At 44.4% G+C, this 17,671-nt stretch overlaps 1 protein-coding gene across 1 annotated transcript in view; it reads left to right on the top strand.

Annotated features, from left to right (window-relative positions):
- Positions 1-17,671, top strand: part of FAT1 (FAT atypical cadherin 1) — a 106,486-nt gene that overhangs the window by 73,932 nt on the left and 14,883 nt on the right. The window contains exons 9-17 of the mRNA XM_068970125.1: positions 3,752-7,819; positions 8,369-8,565; positions 9,272-9,425; positions 10,242-10,475; positions 11,703-12,092; positions 13,355-13,569; positions 14,129-14,266; positions 16,425-16,568; positions 17,071-17,268. Coding sequence (XP_068826226.1) covers positions 3,752-7,819; positions 8,369-8,565; positions 9,272-9,425; positions 10,242-10,475; positions 11,703-12,092; positions 13,355-13,569; positions 14,129-14,266; positions 16,425-16,568; positions 17,071-17,268 — 5,738 coding nt within the window. The remainder of the gene's footprint in view (positions 1-3,751; positions 7,820-8,368; positions 8,566-9,271; positions 9,426-10,241; positions 10,476-11,702; positions 12,093-13,354; positions 13,570-14,128; positions 14,267-16,424; positions 16,569-17,070; positions 17,269-17,671) is intronic.

Below are 17,671 nucleotides of genomic sequence, written 5' to 3' on the forward strand. Positions count from 1 at the left end.
ACAGTGTACTCATACTCACCTGCTCCTGACTTGTCATTTAATAAAGCTCAGAAGAGTAGCTATAAATTCTGGCCCTAACATTGCCAGTTTAATTAGCAGCAATTTATTGAGCAAAAAGTTTGGTCTGATGACAAGTCTTAGGGAATAAGGAAGTCACTGAAGAATATTTTCAGAAAGAGTTATGTGTTTAGAGATACATCTGTGCCATACTCTGAGCTATCGTATTTTATTTATTTTTTTAAAGTAGATGATTGTGTCTTCAAAACTGTTGTAACGTCTGAAAATAGAAGACACTCAGTAAAAATATGTATTGACTAGAATTGGTTTTCTTCCCCAAACTTAGGTTAAACGTCATTGCAGTTGCAACTTTACAGAGCTTGCTGTACTGTCTGGCAGTGGATACCCACAGCGTGTCTGGAAAGAGGCAGGTCCTAATACAGCTCTCTGACCTGCCTTTTGGGGTGCAGGTATATCTGATACAGTCACAGCTGTATCATAGCACTTTACCATTCACACATTTGCATTTTTGTCCGGATAACTGCCTTGTTCATATAGAAGAAGCAAATTAAGACTTCAGAAATCAGCGATAATCTCCCCTAATGTGAATGACTGAGGCCCCAAACTAGTACAGACGTTGGTCACTGCCCTGTTAATTTGTTCACAAATGCCATCTGTGTGTTTCAGTATTGGGTGAACGTGGCTGTTACTCAATCAGACCAAGATGCATTTTAGCCACTCAGCAGCCCTCGGGGTTTTTCCACGTAAACATGACATTGCTTTCCCATCTGCAAATCTGATGGTTTCTGCTGTAGTATGTGTATGGGTAGGATCCATATATTAACTAACCAATGTGTTCCTGTTTAACCTTCTTGTTATCATTGACAAGCTCAGAGTTGTCATTATCAAAGTAAAAATACTACACGTAGTAAAGAGTGTTTCTGAATTTCACATTGCTGATGAAAACTTTTATCACAGATTTCCAGTTAGTCCTTACACATTCGTTTTGTTAGTTCTTTTAAATGAGGTGCTGCCTATAATAAATGGTTGTTGGCAGTGATTGAAGTTTAGTATCAGTGAGGAAAAGAAAACCAAATAGATATATATGCGTGTTCAGTCACTCAGTTATGTCTGACTCTTTGCAACCCCGTGGGCTGCTGCCCACCAGGCTCCTCTGTCCATGGGATTCTCCAGGCAAGAATACTGGAGTGGGTTGCCATGCCCTCCTCCAGGGAATCTTCCCCACCCAGGGATCGAGTCCAAGTCTCCTGTATCTCTTGCACTGGCAGGCAGATTCTTTACCACTGTACCACCTGGGAAACCCTAAATAGAAATATAGTATTTAATGAATGTATTAATTTTTTCTAACCTGCCAATCAACCTGTTTGGTAATTAATTTTTTTTTTTTTTCCATACATGTCTAAAAGTTGTTTCATTCAACAGATATTTGTGGAGTGTCTCCTAAGTATCAGGTATTCTTCTAGGCAGAGGTGATAAAACAACGAATAAGACAAGCCCTGCTGAAGTGGAGCTGACATTCCAGGGGGAGAACAGATAAGAACAAAGTGGCAGTACGACGTGCTGTAGAAAAAGGCCAGGGTAGCGGAACAGACCAGCCATGATGAGTGGGACAGTCAGGGACGTCTCACCATTGTGTTCTCCAAGAAGGAGGCATTTGGGCAGAGCCTGAGAGAGTGAACGAATGAACGGGGGCATGGAGAGGCAGTGAGAATAGCTGGGGGAAGGCTTTTCCAGGAGAGGATGTCCCCCAAACCCACTGAGGATGTGTTTACCTGATTGAGGAGCCTCTTGGTGCAGATAGAATGCATTCATTCCTCCAAGTAAGGCCTTATGTATTTGAAGCTTTCACTGTACAAAATAAGAGAAATGCATATGCTGCTGCTGCTGCTGCTAAGTCACTTCAGTCGTGTCCGACTCTGTGCGACCCCATAGACGGCAGCCCACCAGACTCCGCCGTCCCTGGGATTCTCCAGGCAAGAGTACTGGAGTGGGTTGCCATTGCCTTCTCCAAGAGAAATGCATATAGATGGATGAATATAAAATATGGTCGGTCAGCTGCTTTATCAGTACAGACACAGGAGAATAAAGGGCGGGATGCAGATGGTTGTCCAAGGTTTTCACGGTCCCCTGTCTCGGGCCAGGCAGCCACCCAGCCACAGCTGTGGATGCAGGAAGACGCACAGGTAGCTGAGAAAGGGCCTCGAAATTCCGATGAGTGCCTGAAACACAGTGAGAGAGGATCCGGGGTCACTGGCTCTTGTAAATACAGACAGGCCGGAAATTAGTGTCTGCGAGGCCTGGCAGAGGCAATGTGACCCTGTTCACGGGCCAGGCTTCAGCTCAGCGCCTCGTGGCCTGGAGTCGTTCCGGGCCTCGGTCCTGCTGCAGGTCAGGACACGGCCCTGGGGCCTGGACGCAGAGCCAGGCAGTCTTAATGAAAACCAGACTGGGTCTGGCCTCAGGAAGACCTATCACGGATTTTTGGAAAATGTATTAAAGGAAGGAAATGAAGGCCATTGAGGAAGTGTTTACTAGTAATGATGTGGGGAAGGGAGTGCTGCCTTGGGAGCCCCTGGTTGGCAAGTCACTCTGGGTATTTCTGCTCCATGAAGGGGCCACACTCGATGGCAAAGCGAGAGGAAAGCAAGAGTTTGAGAAAGCAGTTAAGTGGCAAATCAACCTTGTTTTGCGTCAGTGTAAGAATTGGTTTAGGGAAAATAAGTTCAATTCTATGACTCAAATAATTCTGGATTCTTTGTTTAGAAAACAGGAAAGGGACAAAGGGTTTGCGGATGAATCGAATCTGAGGACCCTGACACTGCCATGATCTACCCAAAAAGATAGTAAACTGTGTAACCGTACTAAGCTGGCGTCCTCAGATAGGTTTCAGTCAGTGATGCAGAACCACGGAATATCGTGGAGTTGTGGGTGTAGCTGTTGTAGATAACGTAGCTGTAAAAAGTCTAAAGAAAGCAAGTAAAACTATCTTAGGATTTTCAGCTTGAGCATTATTGACATTTTTGGATCAAAAAATGCTTTGTTGTGAGGCTGTCCTGTGTGTTGTAGGGTATTTAGCAGCATCCCTGGTCTCTACCCGTTGGATGGTAGGAGCACCCTCTCTCCACAAGTGGTGGTCACCTCAAATATGTCCAGACAGGACTGAACGTCCCTGTGGGTGAAATCACCTCCAGGTTGAGAAACACTCACCTAGAAATTAAATTGACCTGAAAAAAATTGAGGGAATATTATTGAAATCTTCAAAACCTGGGAAGTGGGGCAGATTGCATACAGGCGTCTTCATCAATTCCCAAATGTTTAAAATGAGAACTAACTCTATTGAAGTTTGTTGAATTTAATTGAAGTCTTCCCTTTCATATAAGATTCTGGAGAATTTGCAAGCAATGAGTACATTCCACAGGGGGTTTGAGGGACTCTCAGAAATGATTAACTTCACTGCTTTATGAAGGAGAATCAGCTTTTCCCACAACACATTCCTGGTTCAACCAGAGAGAGGTTTAGCTTTAGTTGCAGAGTGATATAGATTCTGTTTTTTTTTATTTTTGTTTTTGTTTTGATAATTTATAGACAAAACTTGGAAAAGTTTGCCTTCGTTTCGGTGGATAAAAATGAAACGCATTGAGAAATGATACAAGTTGAATGAAGTCCGTTCCCTTTGAATGTTGGTCGGTCCTTGTATTTTTCTCTCAACATGCCTCTCTCCGTCTCCTCCCAGGAAACATTGGAAATTCTTTTACGATCGACCCCATCTTGGGCTCCATAAAAACTGCCAGAGAATTAGATCGCAGTAACCAAGTGGCATATGACTTAATGGTGAAAGCTACAGATAGAGGCGACCCACCAATGAGTGAAATCACTTCTGTGCGGGTCTTTGTGACCATTGCTGACAACGCCTCTCCCAAGTTTACATCAAAAGAATATTCTGTTGAAATTAGTGAAACTGTTGGTGTTGGGAGTTTCGTCGGAATGGTTACAGCCCACAGCCAGTCATCAGTGGTATATGAAATAAAGGATGGAAATGTAGCCGATGCCTTTGATATTAATCCACACTCTGGAAGTATCATCACTCGGAAAGCTTTGGATTTTGAAACCTTGCCCATCTATACATTGACAATACAAGGAACTAACATGGCTGGTTTGTCTACAAATGCAACCGTTTTGGTGCACTTGCTGGATGAAAATGACAACTTGCCAGTTTTTATGCAAGCAGAGTATACAGGGCTCATTAGTGAATCAGCTTCAATTAACAGCGTGGTCCTCACAGACAGGAATGTTCCATTAGTTATTCGAGCCACTGATGCCGACAAAGAATCAAATGCCTTGCTTGTTTATCACATAGTTGAACCATCCGTACACAAATACTTTACCATTGATTCTAGCACGGGTGCTATTCATACCGTCCTAAGTTTGGACTACGAAGAAACAAGCACATTTCACTTTACTGTTCAAGTTCATGACATGGGAACACCACGTTTATTTGCTGAATATGCAGCCAATGTGACTATACGCGTCATTGACATTAATGACTGCCCTCCTGTGTTCTCCTCATCATTATACGAAGCATCTCTTTTGCTGCCAACCTACAGAGGAGTCAAGGTCGTCACGGTAAATGCCACTGATGCCGATTCAAGTGCATTCTCACAGTTAATGTACTCCATCACTGAAGGCAACATTGGGGACAAGTTCTTGATGGACCGCAAGACTGGAACCATAACTGTACAGAACACGACTCAGCTGAGGAGCCGCTATGAGCTAACCGTCAGAGCGTCCGATGGCAGATTTGCAAGCTTTGCAGCCGTCAAAATTAACGTGAAAGAAAGTAAGGAGAGCCAGCTGAAATTTACTCAGGATTTCTACTCTGCCGTAGTGAAAGAGAATTCCACTGAAGCCAGGACGCTAGCTGTCATAACTGCCCTTGGGAATCCAATCAATGAGCCCCTGTTTTACCACGTCCTCAACCCAGATCCCAGGTTCAGAATCAGCCGCACGTCCGGAGTTCTGTCGACTACCGGCATACCGTTCGATCGCGAGCAGCAGGAGGCCTTTGACGTGGTGGTGGAAGTCACGCGGGAGCGGAAGCCTCCAGCTGTGGCCCATGTCATCGTGAAGGTCGTCATCGAGGACCAGAACGATAATGCCCCGGTGTTTGTCAACCTCCCTTACTACGCCCTGGTGAAAGTGGATGCCGCCGTGGGCCAGGTTATCCGCCACGTGACCGCTGTCGACAGGGACAGCGGCCGAAACGGGGAGGTTCATTACTCCCTCAAGGAGCGCCACGAACACTTTCAGATTGGATCCTCTGGGGAGATCTCACTGAAAAAGCCGTTTGAACCCGACACCTTGAATAAAGAGTATCTCGTCACAGTGGTTGCCAGAGATGGAGGAGATCCAGCTTTCTCCACCGAGGTCATTGTCCCCATCACTGTGATGAACAAAGCCATGCCCGTGTTCGAAAAGCCTTTCTACAGTGCTGAGATCCCAGAGAGCGCACAGATGCACAGCCCTGTTGTCCACGTACAGGCCAACAGTCCGGAGGGCCTGAAAGTGCACTACAGCATCACCGAGGGTGATCCTTTCAGCCAGTTCACCGTTAACTTCAACACCGGAGTTATCAGTGTCGTGGCGCCCCTGGACTTCGAGTCCCACCCGGCATATAAACTGAGCATCCGAGCCACGGACTCCTTGACCGGCGCTCACGCTGAGGTCTTTGTGGACATCATTGTGGAGGACATCAACGACAACCCTCCCGTGTTTGCCCAGCAGTCGTATGCCGCCACCCTGTCCGAGGCATCTGTAATTGGGATGTCTGTGGTTCAAGTCAGAGCAACAGATGCCGACTCGGAACCAAACAGAGGGATTTCCTACCACATGGTGGGGAATCACAGCAAGAGCCACGATCATTTTCACATAGACAGCAGCACTGGCCTCATCTCGCTGGTCAGGACTCTGGACTATGAACAGTTCCAGCAGCACCAGATTTCCGTGAGGGCTGTTGACGGCGGCATGCCCCCTCTGAGCAGCGATGTGGTCGTCACAGTGGACGTCACCGACCTCAACGATCACCCTCCCCTGTTCGACCAGCAGCTTTACGAGGCCAGAATTAGTGAGCATGCTGCCCACGGGCATTTTGTGACCTGTGTAAGAGCCTGTGATGCAGACAGTTCAGACACAGACAAGTTGGAATATTCCATCCTGTCTGGCAACGACCATAAGAATTTTGTCATTGACGGCAAGACAGGGATCATCACACTCTCAAACCTGCGCCGGCACGCATTGAAGCCATCCTACACCCTCCAAGTGTCTGCATCGGATGGAGTTTTTAGGAGTTCTGCTCAGGTTCATGTGACTGTGATTGGAGGCAATTTGCACAGTCCTGTGTTTCTTCAGAACGAGTATGAAGTGGAACTCGCTGAAAACGCTCCCGTGCACACTCTGGTGACCGAGGTCAAAGCAGCCGATAGGGATTCGGGTATTTATGGTCACGTTACCTACCACATTGTCAATGACTTCGCCAAAGACCGGTTTTACACAAACGAGAGGGGGCAGATCTTTACTTTAGAAAAGCTTGATCGAGAAACCCCAGCAGAGAAAGTAATCCCCATTCGTTTCATGGCCAAGGACGCTGGAGGCAAAGTTGCTTTCTGCACCATTAACGTCATCCTCACAGACGACAATGACAATGCCCCGCAGTTTCGAGCAACCAAGTTTGAGGTGAACATTGGGTCCAACGTTCCCAAAGGGACGTCAGTCATCAAAGTCCTCGCCAGTGATGCCGACGAGGGCTCCAACGCCGACATCACCTATGCCATTGAAGCAGATTCTGAAAGTGTTAAAGAGAATTTGGAAATCAACAGAGCGTCTGGCATAATTACTACAAAGGAAAGTTTAATCGGCTTGGAGAATGAGGTCTTTACTTTCTTCGTCAGAGCTGTGGACAACGGGTCCCCACAAAGAGAATCGGTTGTTCCCGTCTGTGTTAAAGTGCTCCCACCAGAAATGCGGCTTCCCAGGTTTTCAGAGCCATTTTACACCTATACAGTTTCTGAAGACGTGCCCATTGGAACCGAAATAGACCTCATTCGAGCAGAACACAGTGGTACTGTCCTTTACAGCCTGGTTAAAGGGAATACCCCCGAGAGCAACAGAGATGAGTTCTTTGTGATCGACAGGCAGAGTGGGAGGCTGAAACTAGAGAAGAGTCTTGACCATGAGACCACGAAGTGGTTCCAGTTTTCTGTGCTTGCCAGGTGCTCTCACGGTGACTACGAGCTGGTAGCTTCTGTCGACGTTAGCATCCAGGTGAAGGATGCCAACGATAACAGCCCTGTCTTGGAGTCTAGCCCATACGAGGCCTTTATTGTTGAAAACCTGCCAGCAGGGAGCAGAGTCATTCAGATCAGGGCATCTGACCTGGATTCAGGAAGCAACGGCCAGGTCATGTATAATCTAGATCAGTCGCAAAGCGTGGACATCATCGAATCCTTTGCCATTGACATGGAAACGGGCTGGATCACCACGCTGCGGGAACTGGACCACGAAAAGAGAGACAGCTACCAGATCAAGGTGGTTGCGTCAGATCACGGTGAGAAGGTTCAGCTCTCCTCCACAGCCATTGTGGATGTCACGGTCACTGATGTCAACGACAGCCCCCCGCGGTTCACGGCCGAGATCTACAAAGGGACCGTGAGTGAAGACGACCCTCCTGGGGGCGTGATTGCCATCGTGAGCACCACAGATGCTGATTCTGAGGAGATCAACAGACAAGTTACATACTACATAACAGGTAACACTTGATGAAACCACATCGAGTGGTTTCAGAAGCATGGATTCTAAGATACATTCTTTTATGGCAGTTGAGAGTTAAAGATCCGATTGTAGTATGTTTAAAATAAGTATAAAGTAACAGTCTCTTAAGCCGTATTTCAAGTTCTTTGCCTGAGCAAGGCTAGTCCTTGTTTCATTAGTCAGATTTTGACTTTTATGATTCATTCTGTTGAACTTTATACATAGTATATAAAAAAGGTATTACAATTTAAAAAATACAGTTGCAGTGTAGGCAGAAGTGTTACTGATAGTCTTGAAATCCTGTTTGGCTTAGTGCTGTGTTCAGATATACATTTTAGCGCTGCTGGCTTTGTTTTTTGGTTTTGTTGAGGCTTGGGGGAGCTTAGTAAACGGGAAAGCCAATAAAACAAATGTAAATGGAATTATTTTTTAAAAACTAACTTTGAAATTATACATCTTTTGTACCGTTTGTTTCTCCTACTACTTATTCCTCTTTTTTTTCAATTTCAACAAATTTGACTGTCATTTCCTTTCTTTGATTTCATAGGCGGGGATCCTTTGGGGCAGTTTGCTATTGAAAATATACAGAATGAATGGAAGGTCTATGTGAAGAAACCCCTAGATAGAGAGGAAAGGGACAATTACCTTCTGACCATCACAGCAACCGATGGGACCTTCTCATCCAAAGCAATAGTTGAAGTCAAAGTCCTTGATGCAAATGACAACAGCCCCGTTTGTGAAAAGGTAGGCTCCTCCTGTCTTTAAGGTCATATATTATGATTTCAGATTTCTTTCTTAAACCCTTCAGTCGGGCAGTCGCATGGTGCTGCTGCACGTGGAGTAATTCAGATGTCTTCCACGTTGTAAGTTCTCAGTGTTTAAGTCGAGATGTGGTTGATGGAGCCAGAGTTGGAGTAGTTTCAGAAGTACTTTTGGGGTATGTTTAAAAAGCTTGAAAACATCATTCAAAAATACTGTGAATTATGGACAGGATTACAGTTGTATGTTAACTCTAAACATGCTCTGTTACATTTTCCTGAAGGGATTCCCTTCCTCTAGGGGTGAGGTTATGGAGGGGGGATATTAGGCCAGGAGTTCTTGATACACAGCTCTCTTCTGCTCCGGCAGACTGTATTTAGAGCCCTTGCTTTTGCACACGCTAGAGGAACCCAGAGGTGCAGGGTGTGGCTTCTGCCCCTGCGGAGCCCATAGTTTTTAACACGAGGACAACGTGGGTACCAAGGAAGAGCTGTAGTTCCACATATGGGGTTGTTAGCTGTGACCTGACTCCTCTTTTGTAAGAAAAATAGTTCTGCAGACCCCTTGGATTTTAGTTTTATTCATTTCCCATGTGTTCTGTGACCCCAGTTAAGTGATTTCTGTTCCTCCCTTGACAGTCATGTTAACTTCCAATGTTCTAAGTTAACGGTATTGTTTACAATCTTTGTAGACTTTATATTCTGACACGATTCCAGAAGACGCCTTTCCTGGGAAGCTGATCATGCAGGTCTCTGCAACAGATGCAGATATCCGTTCCAACGCTGAAATTACTTACACATTATTTGGTCCAGGTGCAGAAAAATTCAAACTAAATCCAGACACAGGTAAAGGTGGAATTTGGGCAAAACAGATTCTGTTTCAACAAAGTCACATATTCAGGTGGTTTTGGATCACACAGATAGTTTGAAATTATATTTTGTTCTTGTAAATTTTACTCTCCTACTATAAAAATGGCATCTTTTAGAAAGGTAAGCAACAATTAACTGTGTAAAATTTACAGTGAGATAAAAAATGAACAGCAATATCACCTACTTGAATCAAGGATTTAACATTTATAAGTTTTTTATATCACCTTCTTTAAAAAAGGAAAAGAACTCAGTAGTTAAAGTATATCAAGTTTTCTGCTTTAGCAACTTTCCATATAGTTTGTTTTATTGAACTTGTGACTATAAATTTATAATTCAGCATATTCATTAAAATGATTAATGATATTTTACCTGTCTTTAAAGCTCTAGGATTGTATTTCTCTTTGAATTTGTATTTTGTTAAAATTGGGGATCAAGTAACAGTCTGCTATTAAGCTTGCCCCCAAATTAATTACGGACATTTGAATCTAATTTTTGAGTCAGTTAAAAAAATACCTTGAATTTGGTAAATTGACAACTCTTCTACTTTTTGATGTTGTATATAATACAAGAGACCCCAGCCTGGAGATCTTTATGGCTTAGAGCTGGTCCCTAGCAGGGTTTGACAACCTCCAATTCAGAGGGCTCCCCCAGCTGTTGACTCTGTCACCAACAAAATTATTCTCCAAAGGAAGGCCATTATTCAGATTTTATAAATGTAAGAGGAAGAAGGATGTCTGCTAGCAGTTACATCTTCAGTTTCAAGTGAGCCCCTGGGTATTTGTTTGTTTTTAGGGGAACTGAAAACATCAGCCCCCCTTGATCGTGAGGAGCAAGCAACTTACCATCTTCTCGTCAAGGCCGCCGATGGAGGAGGAAGGTTCTGCCAAGCTAGCATTGTGCTCACGTTGGAGGACGTGAATGATAATGCCCCTGAGTTCTCTGCTGATCCCTACACCATCACCGTGTTTGAAAACACAGAGCCGGGCACACTCCTGACCAGAGTGCAGGCCACGGACGCGGATGCAGGTATAGCTCGGAAGATGCTCTTGACTTCAGACTGTGGCCGGGAAGACGCACTCATCTTCAGACTATAGCCCGGAAGATGCTCTTGTCTTCAGACTGTGGCCTGAGGGGCTGTTTTAAAACACATTCATCCCCTTTCACGTACCCAACCTGATGCATGTTGAGTAACTCACTGTTGTGTTAGCATTGGGATTTCCTCGGTGGCCCAGTGGTTAAGACTTCCCCTGCCAGTATATGGCGTGTAGGTTAGATCCCTGTTTGGGAAGCTAAGATCCCATACGCCTTGTGGCCAAAAAACCAAAACATAAGCTGTATTGTAACAGATTCAGTAAAGACTTTAAAACTGGTCCAAAAAAAAAAAACCTTAAAAAAATGTGTTGGCATTAAAAATTGAGTGAAATCTTCAGAATAAGGAACTCATTTTTAATGAATATTTAGAATCTCGAAATTGTGCACAATGAACTTACTGTGATGCCTCTAAAATTCTAGCCTGTGATAAGTGATTTTTATATCCCATTGAATTAATTGATAAAGGGTTATTTTTTGGTGAATAAAGCATTTGTGACAAAGAGATTTAGTATCATAGGAACATAACAGAAGCAAACAATATGTTTTAGTTTTACAGACCTTTCAAGTGGTTTTTGGAGAAAGTAAGACTCTAGGATATATATTCATAGCATTTTGATAGCAGAGTATAGAAGTAATTCTTCAGTCATTCCTATACTGAAGAGTTAGACTATCAAATATATTAATTTTCAAATAAATGTTTGTCACTGAAGCTAAGTAATAAGTAGGCTTTATTTTTAAAGATCTGGGGTTTTATTTTTATTTTTTTATTTTATTATTTTTTTAATATAAATTTATTTATTTTAATTGGAAAGATCTGGGTTTTTAGAACAAAAGTTCCTATATAATGTGGTCTTAAAAAAAGTCAGATGACTATGAAATTATATTTGTTTTAGCTCAGTGAATCTTTCATTTAAAAGTTACATTTTTAAGATCTTAGTCAACAAGAATTTTTAAATAATATATATTAGCATTTTCCCTTTTCATATGTATGCTACATGTATTTTTTTTAATTTATTTTTTAATTGAAGAGTAATCGCTTTATAGATTTTGTTGTTCTCTGTCAAACATCAATATGAAATAGTCGTAGGTATACATATTTTTAAGTAGCATGCTTACATTTCTTGAAATAAAGCATTCTGACATGATGTGGTGCCTTGACAGGACTGAATCGGAAAATCTCCTACTCACTGCTTAACTCCGCTGATGGGCAGTTCTCCATTAATGAATTATCAGGAATCATTCAGTTAGAAAAGCCTTTGGATAGAGAACTCCAGGCAGTATACACTCTGACTCTGAAAGCTGTCGATCACGGTTTGCCCAGAAGGTTGACAGCTACCAGCGCCATTGTCATATCTGTTTTGGACATAAATGACAACCCGCCCGTGTTTGAATACCGTGAGTACGGTGCCACGGTGTCTGAGGATATTCTCATTGGGACTGAAGTTCTCCAAGTGTACGCAGCGAGTCGGGACATTGAAGCAAATGCAGAAATCACCTACTCTATCATAAGTGGGAATGAACACGGAAAATTCAGCATCGACTCTAAAACAGGTAACCTACCACTCGAATGAGAGGAAGCCCTTATTCTGCCAGAAAGTCTAGATTGCTCAGCACTTTACTGGTACAATGACAGGTCATATGTTGTCAGTAGATACCCTAAAAAAGAGAAAACTCAAGTTTCCTTCGTGGTGTTATCTGAAGCGGGATTCATAGTGGTTTAGAAGGCTTTAAAACTATAGTTCTGCACACTAAAATCATTTCTGGCTTGTCTGTTATAGATACGAGCAAATTTAAGGAGAAAATTAAAGCATCATACTCGAGTAACTTAGTAAAGATATCAGATGTAATACATCAGCAAAGGTAAAGAGTGGAAGACAGTAGAAAATTTTGCATAATGGCTCCCTTTTTTTTGTGCCCCTTGTGGATCTCATATGAAATAGCTTCCCACATGAAACCAGAGTTTCGACCTCTTTGATCTTAGATTCAGTAGGGGCACCTGATAATTCATTAAATTGACTTCTTCATCCTGCTAGCTGTGTACAACTGGCAAATACCTGGACTGAGTTCTTTAGTGAGGGACTGCCAATGAGGTCACAAGTCGCTGGAGCTCTTGACTCTGGCTGCATAAATACTTTTGTAGTCTTGTTAACCTGTCGACTGAAATAGCTGTAAGGAAATTGCTCTCTCCATTCAAACTGTGTTTAATTGTATGTGACTATTTCAGATGAAGGGTAGGTGTGTGATGATGCTATCTTAAAATGTATTTTTAGCACATATAAAATTGTTATTTTTAGGACTTTTTAAGTAGGATAGACTGTAAGAAGGTAAGAAAGAAAGACATTGAAAGATGTTAAAGGAATTATTAAATCAAAAAGGGATTTAAAAAAAATGATATAGTGTAAACAAAGAGTTACTCAAGAGATTTTTAAAAAGGATATGAATTTCTGTAAAAGTAGGAGAAGGAAAAGAAAATGAAAAGCCAAAGGATAGTTTTTATGTTTTCTTTCTGTTCTATTAAAGTCTGTAGTAAACTGTCATTTAGAAGAGATAAGAAATGTAATCATTCTTATAACAGGGATATAGCGAGTACTGAACAATTTGAGTTTAAAAGCAATTGAAATATTCCAAAGAGTATCAGGAAAGTAAAAGCAATAAAGAAAGTTCCCAGGATGAGCCAATTCCTGTTTTAATTACTGAATTAAGAAGTTAGAAAACATACATAAGTGGTAAGTAAACTATTGAAGGTTTCAGTCATAGGAGGAGAAGGTGGTGGCATTTTAAAGCACCAGAAGTAACTCTGATTTTCTACTCAGGGGCCATATTTATCATTGAGAATCTGGACTACGAAAGCTCTCATGAGTACTACCTGACTGTAGAGGCCACTGACGGAGGCACACCGTCATTAAGCGATGTTGCCACCGTGAGCATCAATGTAACAGACATCAACGACAACGCCCCAGTGTTCAGCCAAGACACCTACACGGCAGTCGTCAGCGAGGACGCTGTTCTTGAACAGTCTGTCATTACGGTGTGTGTCCTTCCCTCTACAGGTTTCTTCTGAGTCTGTGTGAGAATTTTCCTAGGGATTTATCCAGTTTTCTTGTTGCTGCTGCTGTTCTAATTCTGTTTGTTTGCTTGCTTGTTTCTGGCTGTGCTGGGTCATTGCTGCTGTTCAGCGTTTCTCTAGTTGTGGAGGGCGGGGGCTACACTCTCAGTTGCAGAGCACAGACTTGAGGGCTTCCATAGTTGCAATGCATCAGCTCAGCAGTTGTGGCTCCCGGGCTCTGGAGCACAGCTCAGTAGCTGTGGCACACAGGCTTAGTTGCTCCGTAGCATGTGGGATCCTCCCAGACCAGGGATCAGACTTGGGTGTCCTACACTGGCAGGCGTATTCTTTTGAGCCACCAGGGACGCTCTCATCCAGTTCTTACAGTGGCTTTACTTAAAAATAATTGGAAGATGAGGAAATGTCTTTTATTAACCCAGTTACTCTGTTATAAGTAACTGCTGTTGATACCAGAAATTAGCTTAATAGACTTCTGTCACGTCCTCATCTGTCTCCTAAACAGGAGTGTGATGTTTTCTAGGTTATGGCAGATGATGCTGACGGACCTTCAAACAGCCACATCCACTATGCGATTATAGATGGCAACCAGGGAAGTCCGTTTACAATCGACCCTGCTAGAGGAGAGGTGAAGGTGACCAAACTTCTAGACCGGGAAACAGTAAGTGGAGAGATGAAGTTGTTTACAGACTATCAAATAAATAGATGGAAGTGCCAACATTTTGGGAAATGTCAAAAGAACCAGCCTTGTTCTCAGGAAGTGACAAGCAGAATATAAATACCTGAAAAGCAATTATAGTATGAAGATCTCCGGAATATGTGATTTGTTTCAGACTTAGTGGAGTTTAGAGAATAAAAGTGTGTGTTTAGGATGAAACTGCTGCTGGCACCAAGTGTCTTGAGACACTTTGTGGAGCTAGAATCTGGGTTTTACATAACAGCAGAGATTTGGGAGATGCTAGTGTTGAGAGGAGGGAATTCCCCGTGAAGAACTGGGGGAAGAAAGAATGGAGAAAGGCAGTCACGGGCTGTATTTAGGAGATTTTATTCAGTTGTGTTGGAGGAGAGTGAACTTACAGACAAGTGAGGGAGAGGAGATACATCAGGTGTTTTAGGAACAGATTTCAGGCCACAGACAAAGCCAGGATCCTCGGTTCAGGCTCGCACTGCGGGCGTTAGGTGGTTACCGACATTTGTGCGCCCAAGTGCAACAGCGCGGGGGGATGGTCTCTGAGGGCCAGGCCTGCGGGAGGTCTGAGTGTCGTGAGGGGGTAGGAGGACCAGTGACAGTCGTTACAAGGCGACAGAGCCCAAGTGGGGACAGTAAGCAGTGACGAGACGAATGCGGGATCTTGGCCGAGGGAGAGCGAGGACCGCAGAGCTGAGCTCTGGCCCTCCACAGAGGGCGGAGGTGGCCGATGCCTTGATGCTGTTCAGGCTTGCTGTGACTGAGGAGTACCATTAAAGGAGGTCAAAGGGCATAGACTGTGCTCTGGGGAGAGGTGCTCAAATGTGGTTTTGGGTGTGCTGATCTGTCAAGGAAAGTGGCATATTCAGTAGGTAAAATTGTCAGCCAGTTTTGGGCCACTTTAGTCCAACTTGAGACTTGAAAGCTGGAAATACAGAAAAGGCACGTGCCCCTGGAGATGATCATGGAAGTGATCTGAGGTTTGGAGGTAAATGTGAGCGAATGAGGAGAGCAGGCAAGCAAGGCAAGCCCTCCCTCCTTGTCTCCATCCCTCCATCCATCCGCCCATCCGCTCACTCACTCACCCTCTCTCACAGATAGGAGGGGAGCTGCCACAGAGGCGATAAAGGGAAGAAGTGAAAGAGCCTTCGCTCGGGGAATTAGAAGGGCATCTGGGGTAATTAATGCAGACTGTGATTTCAGAAGAATAATGGGCACATCCAAGTTGAAAGGAGTTTGGGGAGATAGTGCTGAGATACTTCATAAAATCTCCATTCTTTAATTCCTTTTCTGACCCGTTATTTTTGAGCAGGGACTTGCCAAGAGATTGAGAAGCATGACTGTTAATGCTTAGGATTGCAGTACTGCTGGGCAGAGCAAAAGTTAGTGTTTTTGACTTGAAACCAACTTCTCGAAACCTTGAGTAAACTCATGTCCATTGTGAGGTGGCAGGTGAGTTCCCTAGGCTGAGTCACCCTCTCCTGTGGGCACGTCTCGCAGGACTGGCCTCTTCGCTGCTTCCTCTGAAAGAGAGACCTTAAAAGGCGCTGTCCTAGAAGAGCAGCCACCCCACATAAGTCATCTTTTATAGTAGGAAGTCACAAAGAGACGCGTCCTGGGAGATTGAGACAGTTGATGGCAATCCAAGTGCGACATCGATGGGGAAGATGAGCTGGAGAGTCCCGAGCATTGAGAATGAGTGAGCCCTCTAGGGCAGGAGACAGCTAGATGTGTGTTTGCTTCTAGCTGAGAGTCGCGCTGGGGCAGAGGGAAGGTTGCACTCTTTGACACGTGTGCACATCTTTTCTCATCATTTGTCTTAATTTCTGTTAATAGATCGGCACGTTTTCAAAGTTAGAACACCTTAACAGAGCCAGTGTGTTTTTGAGAGGCATCTGAGATCCTCCTCCGTGTTAGTAACTTTTTCTGTCGGGCAGACACATTCCATTCTGCAGGTGGCTTGTGGCCATGCCCCTGTGTGCAGGTTAGGGAATCGCCCACCTGCAGGGCTCAGGGGACGGAGACCCTCAGATCTGCCCCTCTGGGGGTGTCAGAAGCACGCTTGAGACTGAACCCTGTTCTTTGGTCTTGTGGAAACAGACACACTTCTCTTTGTGTTTTCCGCGACAAGATTTCAGGCTACACGCTCACCGTGCAGGCCTCTGACAATGGCAGTCCCCCCAGAGTCGCCACGACCACTGTGAACATCGACGTGTCTGATGTTAACGACAACGCACCCGTCTTCTCCAGGGGGAACTACAGCCTCATCATCCAGGTGACTGTGGGTCCTGGGCTCCTGGAATGCGTCCCTGTTGAAATGTGTGCTCTCACGGGCCTCGATTGATCGTTTGAAATAACTTTCCTTTTCCAAAGACCGCTTTTGAGAAAAATGGGAAGGGTGACATTACAGGGCTCTCTGTCAATACTAAAAGATGAGCCATTTCCAAAATGCTTTTTTTTGGCTTTGGTTTTTAAGATAGGCTCAGTAGCTTTGTTCTTAACCTTACCTTCTGCTCTGCATTTCCTCCTTGCCCCACGCAGACCCTCCCACTCCTCCGCCAAGCACCTCTCCCTTCCCCAGCCTCTCTACATACCCCCTCCCCTCCAGTCGCCCCTTCCCCACCCATTCTCCCTCCCCTTCTTCCCAGTACCACCAGCCCGCCTCCCCTCTCCTCCTTCCAAACGAAGCAGCGATGTCTGTTTGCTGTAAATGTCCTGTTCTAGAAGGCTTATGCAGCGTCTTGTTGATAGCTATGTGGTTCTCTTCCCCTCTGCAGGAGAACAAGCCCGTGGGGTTCAGCGTGCTGCAGCTGGTGGTAACGGACAGGGACTCCTCCCACAACGGCCCCCCCTTCTTCTTTAGCATCGTGAGCGGGAACGAAGAGGGGGCGTTTGAAGTCAACCAGCAGGGAGCCCTCCTGACGGCGGCCGCCATAAATAGGAAAGTGAAGGATCATTACTTACTGCATGTTAAGGTACTCACGCCTTTCTTCATGGTGTTTTTTTTATTTCGAGGACTCATGGAAAAGAGCCACTGCGGTGATCTATCTTCTCGTGTGAAAACAGCTTATGCCTCTTGAGAAGACAAAACTGCAAAACTGAATTAGAATTACAGTCTGGTTTTCTTTTTCTTTTTTCTGTCAGATCTTCTTTTTTATCCCACAGCACTTGCCAAGGGCATATTTATTTATTTGGTTACTTTATCATAGACCTTCCCAGCTGGTGCTAATGGTGAAGAACCCGCCTGCCAATCCAGGAAACATAAGAGATGGGGATTTGATTCCCTGGGTTGGGAAGATCCCCTGGAGAATTCTTGCTTGGAGAATCCCCATGGACAGAGGAGCCTGGCAGGCTACAGTTCACGGGGTCGCAAAGAGT

Source organism: Capricornis sumatraensis, chromosome 4 (genome assembly GCF_032405125.1).
Source record: "Capricornis sumatraensis isolate serow.1 chromosome 4, serow.2, whole genome shotgun sequence".
Lineage (NCBI taxonomy): Eukaryota > Metazoa > Chordata > Mammalia > Artiodactyla > Bovidae > Capricornis > Capricornis sumatraensis.